The sequence below is a fragment of the Zosterops lateralis genome (genome assembly GCF_965231275.1).
Source record: "Zosterops lateralis genome assembly, chromosome: 26".
In the NCBI taxonomy this organism is placed as follows: domain Eukaryota; kingdom Metazoa; phylum Chordata; class Aves; order Passeriformes; family Zosteropidae; genus Zosterops; species Zosterops lateralis.
This window is the reverse complement of record NC_139786.1, coordinates 6,476,242-6,492,136: the sequence shown is the minus strand read 5'-3', so window position 1 is coordinate 6,492,136 and position 15,895 is coordinate 6,476,242. Positions and strand designations below refer to the sequence as shown.

The following is a 15,895-nucleotide window of genomic DNA, read 5'->3' as shown; positions in this document are numbered from 1 at the left end:
GGTGGGGACACAGCCCTGAGCTGGGGACAACCCTGAGTTAGGGGGACAGCCACGAGCTGGGGGACAACCTCGAGCTGGGGACACAGCCCTGAGCTGGGGAGACACAGCCCTGAGCTGGGGGACAGCCCCGTGGTGGGGACACTGCTCCAAATTGAAGGACACAGCCTCGAGCTGGGGGGATAGCCCTGAGCTTAGGGGGACAACCCTAAGCTAAGGGGACAGCCCTGAGCTGGGGGACACAACCCCAACTGAGTGACAGCCCCGAGGTGGGGGCACAGCCCTGAGGTGGGGACACAGCCCTGAGGTGGGGGACAGCCCTGAGGTGGGGGCACAGCCCTGAGGTGAGGGGACAACCCCAAGTTAGGGGGACAACCTCAAGCTTAGGGGACAGCCCTGAGTTGGGGGGACAGCCACAAGCTGGGGGGACAGCCTCAATCTGGAACAGAGCTCTGAGGTGGGGACACAGCCCTGAGCTGGAGACACAACCCCAAGTTGGGGACACAGCCCTGAGCTGGGGGACAGCCCTGAGGTGTCCCCAAGCTGAGGGGACAGCTCTGAGGTGGGGGACACAGCTCCATGCTGGGGACACAGCCCCAAGGTGGGGACACATCCCCGAGCTGGGGGGACAGCCCTGAGCTTAGAGACAACCCTAAACTAGGGGGACAACCCTGAGCTGGGGGACAAAGCCCCAAGCTGAGTGACATCCCCGAGGTGGGAACATCCCCGAGGTGGGAACATCCCCGAGGTGGGGACACATCCCCGAGGTGGGAACATCCCCGAGGTGGGAACATCCCCGAGGTGGGGACACATCCCCGAGGTGGGAACATCCCCGAGGTGGGGACACATCCCCGAGGTGGGAACATCCCCGAGGTGGGGACACATCCCCGAGGTGGGAACATCCCCGAGGTGGGGACACATCCCCGAGGTGCTCACCTGCCACCTGGGCTCAGCTCTCTCCACCCCGCAGCACCGAATAAACCTGGCATTGCATAATTGCACCCGGCCGTGGCCCTCTAAGCGCTGTTTGCTCAGCTCATTACCTCGAGCCTTTTGCCTATCTCAGCTCTCCTGGGCTCGGCTCCGGGTGATAAGAATAATTTTCCCTCCCCTCGTCCTGCATTCCTCCCGCATCCCACATCAGCCCTGGCTCTGCCCTCCCAGCCCGCCTGGAAAAAACAAGCTCTGGGAAAAACAGCGTTTCCATCGGGATATTTTGTTTCATCTGGTGCCTGCCGGCGGCTTTGCTGCATGTAGGGAAAGTGTGGCTTTTCATAATCCCCCCGCTAAATCCCCTGCACAGTCGTTTAGGCTCGCTGGGATTTAGCAGGCAGGGGCTGGTAATGCTCCAGGGATCCACATTGTCTTTTTTATTTTGGAGGGGGAAGGTTGTTTTTGAAGCAGTGACCTGCTGTGCCTCCCCCAGGATGGCAGTGGGCAGGATTTCAGCCCAGGGCTAGATCCCTGCTGTCCCCTGCCCATGCCAGGTGTAATCCCGTGGATAAATCCTGGAATTACAGGCTGGTGTGGGTTAGGAGGAACCATAAAGCCCATCCAGTTCCACCCCTGCCACGGGCAGGGGCACCTTTCACCATCCCAGGGTGCTCCAACCCAGCCTTGGACACTTGCAGGGATGGGACAGCCGCAGATTCTCTGGGAATTCCATCTCACCACCCTCACAGCCAGGAATTCCTTCCCAAAATCCCATCTGAACCTCCTCTTTTCCAGTCCTAAAGACTGGCTTCACAGGGGGCAGGTCCCTCTTTGGAAACAGAGTTTCAGCAACTTCTCCCCTGCCCTCCCCAGTGGGTGTTTCCTGTCGGGGCCTCTCCAGAGCTGCTTTTTCCTTTGCCACGGTCACTTTTTCCCTTTTCTGTCCAGAGAATTGCACATCTGGGCAAAAAGTCTGTTTCCTGCTGTTTCTAAATTCTGCCTCGTGATAAGAAACCAAAGTACAACCCTCTGTGGAAGGCCTGGCCTAAAAATAGCCTAGAAGTGGGGTCTGAAAACCACAAGTTTGTTGTGACTTCATTTTTATTTTTAAAAAATTGTCACTCCAGACAGTGTGAATCCATCCAGGGTTGGCCTTTTGCTCCCATCCTCTGGCCTTTGCTCCATCACTGCTGCAACGAGGAGACAGGAAAAGCTTTGGGGGGAAGTTGAGATGAAATCCCAACAACACCCTCAGACTCTCAGCAGGACACAAAAAAAAAAAAAAAAAAAAAAAAAAAAAAAAAAAAAAAAAGACGGGGACAAAAAGGAGATGGAAGGGAATCAACATGAGAGCCTTGGCTTTTCCAGATGGGACCGTTCCCAAGCAGCATCTTGAGAGAACAATCCTCCCTCTTCCCCCCTGCGTTTCCTGGGGATAACACACACTCCCAAGCAATGATCCCGCTGCTTTATCCCTATTAAAGGGTCATTCGGGGGGAAAGTGGGATGGAAATGAGAAATTATTCAGGTCTGCCAAGAGTATTTAACTTTGAAGCAGCTCTTAATTAGAAGCCAGGAGCCATTTACACAACCCGGAGAGGTTTTGCATAAGAATCTGCATATGAAACCCGGCAAGTGGGAAGATTTAAGGATTGTTTGTTTTTCCCGACTGGCCAAGCAGCACATCCAGGTTGGAGAGCACGAAGCAGGGCCCGGGGTTGCAGTCCAGGCTCTGCAAATGTGGCTCCAGGCGAGTTATTTCCTCTCCCAAAGCTCCAGTTTTGCCATCTGTAAAATGATGGGATTCTGGCGTTTGTCCCAATTTCCTGCGGTGGCAGCTGGTGTTTGCAAGAGGAGCTTGGCACTGCCAGGTGAGGGAGCGGGGAAAAGCAGGAGGCCCTGCACCTGCAGCTCTGGGAGCAGGAGCTGTTCACAAATCCCCAAAAAAACTGTGATCAGGGCAGTTCCTCTTGGGCTGGGCAGCTTTGGGGTGTATCCTGGCTGAAAGCAGGGCTGGAATATCTCTGGGGTGCTCCATCCTTGTGCTCTGTGCTGGTTTGGGGAGAGGTTCAGAGATGAATCCTGCTTTTCCTCACTCCTTTTTCCTGCCTGGCTGGAGAAATCCCGTTTCCCACCAGTGCACGAGGTGAGGGTGGAAAGGCAGAGTCAGTGGCTGCTCCTTGCCCAATTCCAGCCCTGAATCCCTGATGTGCTCTGCACTGCTGTGTATTCCTGGAATCAACCAGGGTACTCCTGGGATTCCAGCAGTGCTGGGGTGGCTGGGAAACCTCCAACCAACCACAAAACTACTCAACTTCTCCTGTTAATTATTCTCCTGCCCAGTCCTCACCTCCTCCTTACATCCCAAGCCCGGTTGTTGCAAGAGGGTACGAAAGTACTACACTCACTCCTCAAGTTGAACAGTGAGAAGAGAAAGTTTATTATGATTTGGGGTTTAAATAGGGTTTGGAATTTGTTCAGGGATTGGGGGATGAGAGTAACACCTCTCTGACCCCAGTGGTCAACTTAGAAATCCATCAATTTGTCCTTCCCCCGGAAAGGAATGTGTCTTTACAAAATATCAGTTTTTTGTTTTGTTACAAGCGTGAGAAACTCCAGTAGAAATGTGAAAAACATCAGAAAGCTGAAAAATCAGGGTGACACCCGGTTCCCTCTCATCCCCTCCCCTCCCATTCCTGGTTTTTTTTTTTTTGTTTTGTTTTGGTTTGGTTTTTGTTTTTGTTTTTGTTTTGTTTTGTTTTTTTTTCCCTTCCTCCCCTGAGCATCCCCTGTTGCTGAGGGACACGAAAAGAAGGACACTTACTATGGTCCTTCTGAGCTTGGCTGTCCGGCTAGCTTTTCTCTTCAGACACCATACAAACGAGTTAATCTTTTGGGTCCAGATTTCAGACAGAGACGTAACCTTGCTTGGAAGAATGGAGCGGACTCACACTTGGGTTGCTTAGGAGGGTTTATTCAGGGCGACGGCCGAGGTGGTCAAAGCGTGAGTGGGGTCTGAAAGTTCTGGCTTGCCCTTATCAACATGGGCGTTACAGATGGAAATCAGGGGGAGTGGGTTAGGTACAGAGGGGCTGGACTTCGACATGTAAGGGAAAAAGGGGTGTGGATGTTACCCGAGGCCTGGCAGAGCCACCTGGCTTGGACAGCCATCAAGTACCAGGGAGTGTCCACAGATAACATACAATAGGTCTACAATGGGCTAGGCCAAGCTATCAGAGACATACAATATGGATGGCCCAGGCCTATTATGTGGCTTGATTACAGCCATTAAGGGAAAAGGGGGTGGGGGTGGATGAACACTTACAGAAACTTAATACCAAAAATTGCAAACATTTTAGAAAACCCAAAATGCACACTGCAACAACTTACTGAGTTAGCATCAGGGCAAAAAAGGAGGTTTATTTTGAGATTTTTGACTTACACAGTCTTTGGAATTTGATCAGGGATTGGGGGACGAGGTTAACACTTCTCTGACCACACTGGTCAACCCAGAAGTCCATCAATTTCTCCTTCCCCCAGGAAAGGAACGTATTATTTACCAAACACCAGCCCTTGCTTATTTTACAATGCCGTAAAAAAGCTCCAGTAGAAATGTGAAAAACATCAGAAAGCTGAAAAATCAGGGCGACGCCCAGTTCCCTCTCATTCCTGAGGGTTTTTTTTTCCCCTCCCTCCCCTGACAACATCCCCTTTCCACTTTTTCTCCCCTCTCCAGCTGGACAAGGGCGACGTGAGCACCCTGAACCTTCCGGCGGGCGCCGGGCACGGCGACGCCGACGGCCCCGTGTGTCTGGACGTGCCCGATGGCACGCCAGACCCTCACCGCACCAAAGCCGCCATCGAGCACCTGCACCAGAAGATCCTCAAGATCACGGAGCAGATCAAGATCGAGCAGGAGGCGCGGGACGACAACGTGGCCGAGTACCTGAAGCTGGCCAACAATGCCGACAAGCAGCAGGCGTCGCGCATCAAGCAGGTGTTCGAGAAGAAGAACCAGAAGTCGGCGCAGACCATCGCGCAGCTGCACAAGAAGCTGGAGCACTACCACAAGAAGCTGAAGGAGATCGAGCAGAACGGCCCCTCGCGCCAGCCCAAGGATGTTTTCCGGGACATGCACCAAGGGCTGAAGGACGTGGGCGCCAACGTGCGCTCCAGCATCAGCGGCTTCAGCGGTGGCGTGGTGGAAGGGGTCAAGGGCGGGCTCTCGGGGCTGTCCCAGGCCACGCACACGGCCGTGGTGTCCAAGCCGCGCGAGTTCGCCAGCCTGATCCGCAACAAGTTCGGCAGCGCCGACAACATCGCTCACCTGAAGGACACGCTGGACGATGGGCACCCCGAGGAGGCCTCGCGGGCGCTGAGCGGCAGCGCCACGCTGGTGTCCAGCCCCAAGTACGGCAGCGACGACGAGTGTTCCAGCGCCACCTCGGGCTCCGCCGCCGGCAGCAACTCCGGGGCCGGGCCCGGGGGGCTGGGGAGCCCCAAGTCCAACACGCTGGACAGCCACCACAACAACTTCGACACCATCCTGGAGGAGCTGCGGGAGATCAAGGACAGCCAGTCGCACCTGGAGGACTCCATGGAGGACCTAAAGGCGCAGCTGCAGCGGGATTACACCTACATGACGCAGTGCTTGCAGGAGGAGCGCTACAGGTAAGGGATGGGAGGGTGACAGGGGAGGTGTCACCCAGGGGGGCTCTTTGGGGACCCCCAGCTGCCCTCCTGGGCTTGTCCAGCCAAGAGCTGCAGCCCCACTCAGTGCCAGGCCTCCATGGAGGACCTGGAGATGTTTTACCCACGGGGGGCTCTTTGGAGACCACAAACCACCCTCCTGGTCTTGTCCAGCCAAGAGCTGCAGTTCCACAGCTCCATGGAGGATCTGGAGATGTTTTACCCATAAAATATATCCAGATGTGGATGTCTTTGGGGACCCCCAGCCACTCTCTTGGGCTTATCCAGCCAAGAGACACAGGGACCTGCAGCCTCACTCAGTGCCAGACCTCCACGGAGGATCTGGAGATGTTCTACCCATAAAATATCTCCAGATGTGGATGTCTTTAGGGACCTCCAGCTGCCCTCCTGGGCTTGTCCAGCCAAGAGACACAGGGAGTGTTGTTGTAGGACATGAAAGAAAGATGAGAGGTTCCGAATATTTCAGAAGGCAAAGAGTAGGGGAAAAAAGCTTTATTGTTTAATTCTTACTACCTTTTATGAGGTGTTCTAATACAGACTTACCATGATTGGTAAATGAGAATAAAACCTTTTCTAATCTTATTGGTTAAACTATAAAAACCAGTAAAACACCACCTGGAGAAAAATTGTTTTGGAAAAAAAAAAAAAAAACAGTTTTTCACCAAGATTCTTTTAAGAAGAAGCTTTCTTGAGAAATTCTTCCTTGGGAAAAAGTTAGCAGCTGCTAACAAACTGAAATTTTTTAGGAGTATCTGGAGATGTTTTCCCCACAAGCAGAGGAGAGTGGCAGAAGCTGAGTGGTGTCCCTAGTGCCAGGGGAAGATGGCAGGGGCTGGGTGGTGTCCCCAGTGCCAGGGGGGAGTGGCAGGGGCTGGGTGGTGTCCCCAGTGCCAGGGGAGAGTGGTGTCCCCAGTGCCAGGGGAGGGTGGCAGGGGCTGGATAGTGTCCCTAGTGCCAGGGTGGGGTGGCAAGCGCTGGGTGGTGTCCCCAGTGCCAGGGTGGGGTGGCAAGCGCTGGGTGGTGTCCCCAGTGCCAGGGTGGGGTGGCAAGCGCTGGGTGGTGTCCTCAGTGCCAGGGGAGGGTGGCAGGGGCTGGGTGGTGTCCCCAGTGCCAGGGGGGGTCTCGAGAAGGTGTCCCAGCCCTGTGCCCTGCGCAGGTACGAGCGCCTGGAGGAGCAGCTGAATGACCTGACAGAGCTGCACCAGAATGAGATGACCAACTTGAAGCAGGAGCTGGCCAGCATGGAGGAGAAGGTGGCCTACCAGTCCTATGAGAGGGCACGGGACATCCAGGTAGGGCCGTGGGGAGGGCTCAGCCCCTCTCTGCTCCCTCCAGCCATGGGATGAGGGAGAGACCCTGGGCTGGGAGGGAGGGTGGGGCACTGGGATCCCTTCTCCTGCATCCTCCAGGTGAGGTTCTCCCTGTGCTGCTGTCACAGCAAGAGGCAGGTGATTAAACCATGTCCCCAAAACCAGGGAATCCCAGAGTGGTGTGGGTTGGAAGGGACTTTAAAAATCCCGCAGTCACAGGCAGGGACACCTTCCACTATCCCAGGCTGCTCCAACCTGGCCTGGGACTCTTCCAGCAGCCACAGATTCTCTGGGAATTCCATCCCAGGGCCTCACAGGGAGGAATTTCATCTCGACATCCCATCTAAGGGATTCATAATCTTCCACTCCCCCTTGTCCTGTCGCTCCCACCCTATCACTAGATGGACACAAAAGAACCACACTCACACTGTCAGGTTGTGAGAGTGAAAAGAAGGAAGTTTATTTGGGATTTTGACTTATATAGTTTTTGGAGTTGGATCAGGGATTGTGGGACCTCTTTGTCCTCACTGGTCAAACCAGAAGTCCATCAATTTGTCCTTCCCCCTGGAAGGAATGTTTTTAAAACATCACTTTTTGTTTATGTTACAATGCATGAGAACTCCAGTACAGAAATGTAAAACATCAGAAGGCTGAAAAAAAATCAGGGTGACACCACTCCCCTGTACACAGCAAATCCCCTGCTCTGCTCCTCCTGGGTGACCACAGCACCGAGCTGTGCCAAGCCACCTCCAGGCCAGGTCCCCTTTGAGCCAGACAGAACAAAATCACCAGGGAGTCCCCAAATCCCTGAGGGGACAGCCCTGGACCTGCTGCCACCTCTGTCCCCTGTCTAAGTTTGGGAAGACAGGTATCTGCCAGGGAAAGCTGGAGCTTCCCTTGGAATGGAGAATGTAAACCACCGCCCCCTTTTTCCAATTATAAATTTGCAGTTAGAGGCTTTCAGGCAAAGATTTGGGGATAGAAATAGCAGTTCTTTACTAGTATGTATAACAAAACAAACAAACGACAACTACAGCATTAATAACAAAACAGTACCAAGAACCTTGAGGGCTTTGCTTTACAAAAACCCAGGGGTGTTTGGTCTGGGTGTCCCTGCAGGGATTCTCAGAACACCAAGCTGGAATGGTGGGAAGTCCTGGGCTGGTGGGAAGTCCTGGGCTGGTGGCTGGGATGGCAGGGTGTCCCACCAGGGCGGGGACAGGGTGTCCCAGCAGGGCAGGGGGTGCAGGGTCACACTGTAGCAAAAGGAGCAGCCCCAAAGAAGCCCCAACAGCAAGGCAGGGCTGGCAGAGGACCTCAGAATTCCAGGGCATGCGAGCAGATGATGGTAGATTTCCCAGGACTGGACTTTTCTGGTGACAAAGTGAACTTGTCCCACAGCAAGCAGCAACCTGGCCGTGCCAGAGAGACCCTCTCTCTCCAGCTCCGTCCTTTACCTGCCCCCAAAACTTGAGTTATCTCCCCCTCTGAGCTTTGGCCACCTCTTTGTTTTGGTTAAGGACTCTTAAGTCTCCAATGCTTAATCTCCTTGGTAATTTACGGGGGGAAAAAATCCTTTAGAGTGAAAAAGGAACAAACCTAACCCCCAGCAACATCCCCCCTTTGGCAGGAGGCCGTGGAGTCGTGCCTGACTCGGGTGACCAAGCTGGAGCTGCAGCAACAGCAGCAGCAGGTGGTGCAGCTGGAAGGGGTGGAGAACGCCAACGCCCGGGCCCTGCTGGGCAAGTTCATCAACGTCATCCTAGCCCTGATGGCCGTGCTGCTCGTCTTCGTCTCCACCATCGCCAACTTCATCACGCCGCTCATGAAGACCCGCATGCGCATCCTCAGCACCGCCCTGCTCGTCCTCCTCCTCCTCTTCCTCTGGAAGCACTGGGACTCCATCAGCTACTTCCTGGAGCACGTCCTGCTCCCCAGCTGATCCAGCAGAGCCACGGGGTTTTCTGTTTCCCGATGAGGAGGAGGAGGGACAGAGGGGGATGAAGGTCCGGAACCTTCTCCAACGCGTTCAGTTTTCGGCTGCTTTCCCGGCCCTCCACGGAAATCACTTGGATCTGGGATCTGTCGGCCCTCTGGGATGTTTGGGAAGGGTGGGATGGGGAGCGAGGAGGAGTTTTGGAAAGCACTGGTGATTTCTGGTTTGGTTTTTTGGTGGGTTGTTTGGTTTTTTTTTTGGTTTTTTTGTTTTGGTTTTTTTTTTTTTCCTAAGGGGTTTTTGGGCGGTTTGGTTTTCTTTTTTTTTTTAAATGTCATCCTGAAGTTCCCCCAGGGAAGGAGATTTTCTCCAGGGGTCTTCAGTTGGTGGGAAGGATTGAGCTGGACCAAACTTGAGAGGAGAGGAGAGGAGAGGAGAGGAGAGGAGAGGAGAGGAGAGGAGAGGAGAGGAGAGGAGAGGAGAGGAGAGGAGAGGAGAGGAGAGGAGAGGAGAAGGGAGGAGAAGGGAGGAGAGGAGAGGGAGCTTCACTGGGGCAGCATTTCCCTTTTCAGCCTCAACAAACCAAGGTGTCAAAAAAAAGGGTCCTAGGACAGAGTGAAAGCAAAGCAGGTGGAGACAGAGAAATCAGGGCCAGGACAAACACAGCAGGACACACACAGGCCCCACCAGGCTCTGCCACCACCCAGCCAGGACACAGCGGGGCTGTGACACCTCCCCGGTGTCCCCACACCCAGGGGAGTCTGCACAGGCACGAAGAGCAGCACCCTGTTCTATCTCCTGACTTTTCCCAACTCTTTGGCTTTAGTTGATCTCTTCAGGGACACCTGGAGCTGTCCAGCCTCTGCCCCTGTGTTGTGAGTGTGCGTGTGTGCGGTTTTTAATTTAATTCCAGACTCTTTGTTTCCATTTGTGAATCAAAAGATGGTGGGGCAGGGGGAGGAGGAGGAGGAGGAGGAGGGGCAGCCCCCAGCCCCACCCCAGAGCACAGCATGCTGTCTCAGATGGTTCTTAAATTATTTCATACCTATATATTTATGTAATATATCTATATACACACACACACATATATATAAATATATATATAAAATACCTGCACAGTCAGGGCCTCCTCTGGTGCAGCTGCTCCACTCGCTTTGAGACCCTGAACCACTTGGCCTCAGGTGAGAGTTTGGCCCTAAATATTTTCAGTGGTGATTTCAGGGCTGGCACAGGGCGTTTTGGGAGGGTTGAGGGTCCCCTCTGTGCTCCCAGGGCCAAGCCAAGCCCTGCTGTGGCCTCACATCGAGGTCCCTGTGTCCCCTCTTGATGATAAAGGTTTGATATCAAAGACAAGGCTGAGCAGAGCCCCAGGGCAGGAGCAGGGCCCTGCCCAGGTGGGATGCACAGGGATGGACAGGACAGAGATTTGTGGAGATTCCCTGGAGCTGCAGGTGATACCCAGGGCCAGGAGTGGTCACCTAGGCAAGGAGGGGTTTGCCCAGAGTTGGGGAATGTGTCCCACCCTCAGCTCCAGCAGAATTCCCTCCTCTGCCTCTTCTCGGCCAGGTGCATCCTGCACCAGGTCAGCCCCGAAACCACAAAAGGAACAAAACGGTGAGTAATTCAATTCCAAACTTCCCAAAACTCGGGTCCATCCCCTGCCTGAGCACAGATCGGGAGCCCGGCAGGTGCAGCTGCCCCAGGCCCGGAGGGAGGGAGGAGATGGGGGGAAAACTTCTCGGTCCTGGTGGTTATCAGCGTCCGGCTGGGCGGGGGCTGCGGGAAGGGAACTGTGCCAGAGGAGAGATGGCGGGGAAGGGGATTCTGCGGGAAGAAGGGGATGGATGCTCTGGGAAGAAGGGAATGCTCCGGGGAGGGGATTCTCCGGGAAAAAGGGGATACTCCAGGAAGAAGGGGATGCTGCAGAAGGGGATGGATGCTCCGGGAAGGAGATGGATGCTCTGGGAAGGAGGGATTGCTCCAGGAAGAAGGGGATGGATGCGCTGGGAAGGAGGGATTGCTCCAGGAAGAAGGAAATGGATGCTCTGGGATTGCTCCGGGAAGAAGGGGATTCTCCAGGAAGAAGGAAATTCTCTGGGAAGAAGGGGATGGATGCCCCAGGAAGAAGGGGGTACTCTGGAAAGAAGGGGATGCTGCGGGGAGGGGTTTCTCCGGGAAGAGGGAGATGCTCCGGGAAGGGGATGGATGCTCCGGGAAGAAGGGAATGCTCCAGGAAGAAGGGGATTCTCCAGGAAGAAGGGGATGGATGCTCCGGGAAGAAGGGAATGCTCCGGGAAGAAGGGGATTCTCCAGGAAGAAGGGGATGGATGCTCCGGGAAGAAGGGAATGCTCCGGGAAGAAGGGGATTCTCCAGGAAGAAGGGGATGGATGCTCCAGGAAGCGGATGCGGCGCCGCGGCCGCAGGGGGGCCCCCGGTCCCCGCCGCAGATGCCGGAGCCGCTCCGGAGCGTCTTCCCGTAAGGCCGAGCAGGGCCGGGGGCAGGGCCAGGGACAGGAACAGGAGCAGGAACAGGGGAGGGGACCAGAGTGGAGTCGCACACCCCAATTAGCGCGTTAACCCCTTCCTGCCCTCAGCGCAGCATCAGCAGTGGTGACGTCGCCGGGTGGTTTGGGTCGGGAGGGACCTCAGAGCCCATCCAGGGCCACCTGCCGCTGTCCCAGGCTGCTCCAAGCCCCATGACCTGGCTTTGAACAGTCCCCCGGGGCAGTCACGGCTTCTTTGGGAAATCAGAGGGCCTCTCCACCCTCCTTTTAAAAAACCTCTTCCCCAGTATCCCATCTGGGCTGAGCCTCTTTAGCCAAAACTGTTCGTGCCCCTCGTGCTGTCACACAATGGGAGTGGAGGAAGTTTTGGGGCAGGAGCCCCACACGTGTGAGCCCTGCTCCCCCCCCATCACCGCCTGTGACACTTGGGGACATTCACATCGTGGCCTGGCACTGCCCAGTCCCCGTGGCCTCGTTGGCAGCAGCCCGAGGAGGCCCCAGTGTTGGGGCAGCCACAAGGGCTCCTCCAGCCGGGCCGATCCCATCCCAGTGGGAATTTCGGGATCTCTTGTTCACGATGGTCCTGCCTGTCCCCATGTCCAGCTGTCCACTCCTCCTGTCCCCTCCAGTGACCCTCCAGCTGTCCCTCCAGCAGCTCCCCGAGCCCCCTCCTATGGGTCACCCCCTGGCACAGGGGGCCACTGGCACCGTCCCACGGTGCCAGCGAGTGGGGAGCAGCGAGTCACCAGGGCGGTGACACAGGCGACAATTCCCGCATGGCATCGGCGGCGCGGGGCTCCCTGAGGACTCGCCTTGTCCCGGCGGGGTCAGAGGGGCTCACAAGGGCTCCCTTTGTGCGGGAGAGGTGAAGCTTTGACGTCAGCGCGGCAGGAATTCCTTAATTCCATTCAGGCCTCCCTCGCCCGCCGCTAATTGAGTTTTATGTAAGAGCCGCAGCTGCGCTCCCGGGATAAGCAGGAGGGACGGGGAACGACACGCCGGGCTGGTGGCACCGGGCACGGGGACCCTCCTGGGGCCGGGCTTCGGGCAGCCCTTGGTGCGGGACACGCACAGATTGGGGCACTCGGCGGGGACATCCAGGGACAGGCTGGTGGCTTGTGGGGGCACCTGGGGTGGCACAGCAGGATGTCCCTCTGTCCCCTCTTTGGGGCTGGTTTGTCGAACCCCAAGGGCGCCCCGGGGTGCCCAGGTCCCGCAGGGTGGGGTCAGCGCTGTCCCCTGTCCCGTGTCACCGCAGTCTGGCTGAAGGAACAATTATCAATGGGGTTGGTGGCTCGGGGTGATTGCTGCTATCACAGACAAAGACAAGCCCACAAGCACTGATTTATCTCCCGGCGTTGTGCTCCTGCTTTCCAGGTGGTGGAAATGCCCCTATGGCAAGTGCCAGTGCCACCATGTCCTGTGCCAGTGCCACCATGGCCAGTGCCTGTGTTACTGTGGGCCATCCCCATGTCTCTGTGACCTGTGCCAGTGCCATCATAAGCAGTGCCAGTGCCGCCACAGGCAGGGCTTGAGCTACACTGACCCCTCCCAATGTCGCTGTGACCAGTGACAGTGCCACCATGGCAGGTGCCTGTGCCACCTTGGGCCATCCCCAATGTCACTGTGGCCACCATGGCAACTGCCAATGCCCAGTGCCACCATGGCCAGTGCCTGTGTCACTGTGGGCCATCCCTGTGTCACTGTGACCAATGTGAGTGCCACCATGGCAGGTGCAAATGCCCCTATGGCAAGTGCCAGTGCCATCATGACCTGTGCCAGTGCCACCAGGAGCAGTGCCACCACAGTCAGGGTTTGGGCTACACTGACTCCTCCCCATGTTGCTGTGACCAGTGACAGTGCCACCATGGCAGGTACCAGTGTCACCACAGCCAGTGCCAATGCCACCACGATATGCCGCAATAAAATGATGTCTGAGCTGCCCCTCTGCTCTGCTGGGGGGACCCCCAAAATATCCCAGTGCTGTCCCCTCGGGGATGTCCCTGTCTGCCCAGAAACTACAGGGACACAGAGGGGACCCTGGGCTTGGAGACTTGAGCCAGGCACAGCTCTGGGGAGTTTTCTCGAGGAGGAGGAGGATGAAGGGATTGGGGAGGGGGAATGCTGGCAGCCCTCAATGGGGACACGGTGGTCCCCGGCTGTCCCCTCCCCCCGGCGGCGTGGCCGAGCTTAGGCGGTAAAAAGCGAGAGCTGGTACCAAGGATAACATGCCTCGCATTCCTGCGCTGTCTCCGGGGGAATTTCGGCCGTTCCACATGAAAAATGCTCCGTGCCCCGCAGGTCACCGTGTCTGCAGGAGAAATTTCCAAGCGGAAGAGCTTGGAGGGGCCAGAGCTGCGGCTGGTGGGCAGCCCCAGGGCAGGGGGACTCACCTGGTGCGGCCAGGGCCACCGCGGCAGCTGACAGGGCCACCGTGGCCAGTGCCTGGGCTACTGTGGGCCATCCCCGTGTCACTGTGACCGGTGCCAGGGCCACCATGAATTATGCCAGTGCCACCATGGCTGGTACCAGTACCACCATGACAAGTGACAGTGCCACTATGGCCAATGCCTGTGTCATTGTGGGCCATCCCCGTATCACTGTGACCAGTGCCAATGTCACCATGGCAGGTGCAAATGCTCCCATGACAAGTGCCAGTGCCACCATGAGCAGTGCCAGTGCCACCACAGTCAGTGCTTGGGTTACAGTGATCCCTCCCCATGTTGCTGTGACCAGTGCCAGTGCCACCATGGCAGGTGCCTGTGCCACCATGACCTGTGCCTGTGCCACTGTGGACCATCCCTGTGTCACAGTGACCAGTGACAGTGCCACCATGAATTGTGTCTGTGCCACAATGACAAGTGACAGCACCACCATGGCAGCTGCAAATGCCCAGTGCCAGTGCCACCACAAATTGTGCCACCATGGCAGGTGCCTGTGCCACTGTGGGCCATCCCTGTGTCACTGTGACCAATGCCAGGCCCACCATGAATTATGCCAGTGCCACTTTGGGCCATCCCCAGGTCACTGTGACCAGTGCCAATGTCACCATGGCAGGTCCCTGTGCCACTGTGGGCCATCCCTGTGTCACTGTGACTGGTGGCAGTGCCACCACAAGCAGTGCCAGTGCCACCATGAGCAGTGACAGTGCCACCACGGTCAGTGTCTGTGCCACTGTGGGCCATCCTGTGTCACTGTGTCACTGTGACCAATGCCAGGGCCACCATGGCCACAGTGACCAGTGCCAACAGCACAGGGTGACCCCGACAGCCCCGAGCTGTCCCCCAGCAGAGCCCTGGCCGTGTCACACTCGTGGCCACTCCAATAATTTAATCTCATGTTTAAAAATCCTCCTCTGGGGCTGCGGGGGGAGAGTGGCTCGTGGAGGCAAATGAAGAGGAATTTAATTAAGGGCAGTGCCGGGAATGTCTCTCCCACAACAAAGATAAGGAGGATCAATTGCCGCTTCCCGGGATCAAAGCCGAGGCTGGAGGGGAAGCGGGGCTGGAGGGAGGGGGAGGCAGAGAGGGGAGGGCGCACCAGGGAAATCGGCGGAGAGACACGGAGATAAGATTAGAGAAATCATTGATCGCGGGGCTCCCCGAGGGCTGGCGGGACTCGCGGCTCCATGGCGGGTGCCAAAATCCCACCCTGCGCATCCCTGAGAGGAGCTGAATTACCCAAATTCCCATTTCTGCTCAGGAAAGCAAATGTCAGAGTTAAGGCTCTGGCACTGAACACCCCGAGATAGAAAAGAGAGAGGTTTGAATATCCTGAGCTGGAGAAGCCCACCAGGATCACTGATCCAGCTCCTGGCCCTGCACAGAACAGTCCCAAAATCCCATCCCTCAGAGGGTTTTCCAAAGATTCCCGGAGCTCTGGAAGGTTTGGAACAGCGACCATTCCCTGGGGAGCTTTTCCGGTGTTCCCTCAGCGGGAAGAACCATTCCCTAAAACCTAACCCATCCCTCCCTGGCCCAGCTCAGCCCTTCCCTGTGTCCTGTCACTGTCACAGCGAGCAGAGCTCGGACCTGTCCCCTCCAAACCCTCCGTGCCCACCTCAGGGCCCTGCCCCGCACATCCCTGCGCTCCCTGAGCCCCGGGAATGCCCGCTGGGATCTCTGTTCCATGGGAATCACTCCCTTTTCCCTTCTCAAGCCCTTCCCACGCGTGCAAAGCAGGCACGGGAGGTTCCCGGGGCTCCCCCGGAGACGCGCCCGACCGGCCCCGCTGGCTCTGCTGCCACCGGCTGGGCGGGGAGGTGGTGGCACACCCAGATGCTGTCGCCGTGCCAGGCTGCCAGCCCGCTGCTCCTCCCCGCCGGAGCCGGCTCGACCGCTTCCCCCGGCTTGCACAAAAAAAAAAAAAAAAAAAAAAAAAAAAAAAAAAAAAAAAAAAAAAAAAAAAAAAAAAAAAAAATTCAGGTGAGGCAAGAGCCCAACCCGGTTCTCAGCGCCGCTGCAGGGAATTCCCAGCGGGATCCGAACCCGCAGCGATGTGGCAG

The 15,895-nt window shown here is 56.5% G+C and overlaps 1 protein-coding gene across 2 annotated transcripts in view; it reads left to right on the top strand.

Annotated features, from left to right (window-relative positions):
- The window catches only part of TMCC2 (transmembrane and coiled-coil domain family 2), a gene marked incomplete at its 5' end in the record, with an annotated part of 31,564 nt that extends 22,240 nt beyond the window's left edge, over window positions 1-9,324 (top strand). For both annotated transcript variants that reach the window (XM_083878365.1, XM_083878366.1), the window contains 3 exons: window positions 4,667-5,601; window positions 6,797-6,932; window positions 8,581-9,324. In XM_083878365.1, coding sequence (XP_083734491.1) covers window positions 4,667-5,601; window positions 6,797-6,932; window positions 8,581-8,892 — 1,383 coding nt within the window. In that variant the 3' untranslated portion in view covers window positions 8,893-9,324. The remainder of the gene's footprint in view (window positions 1-4,666; window positions 5,602-6,796; window positions 6,933-8,580) is intronic.
- Window positions 9,325-15,895: the final 6,571 nt, after the last annotated feature.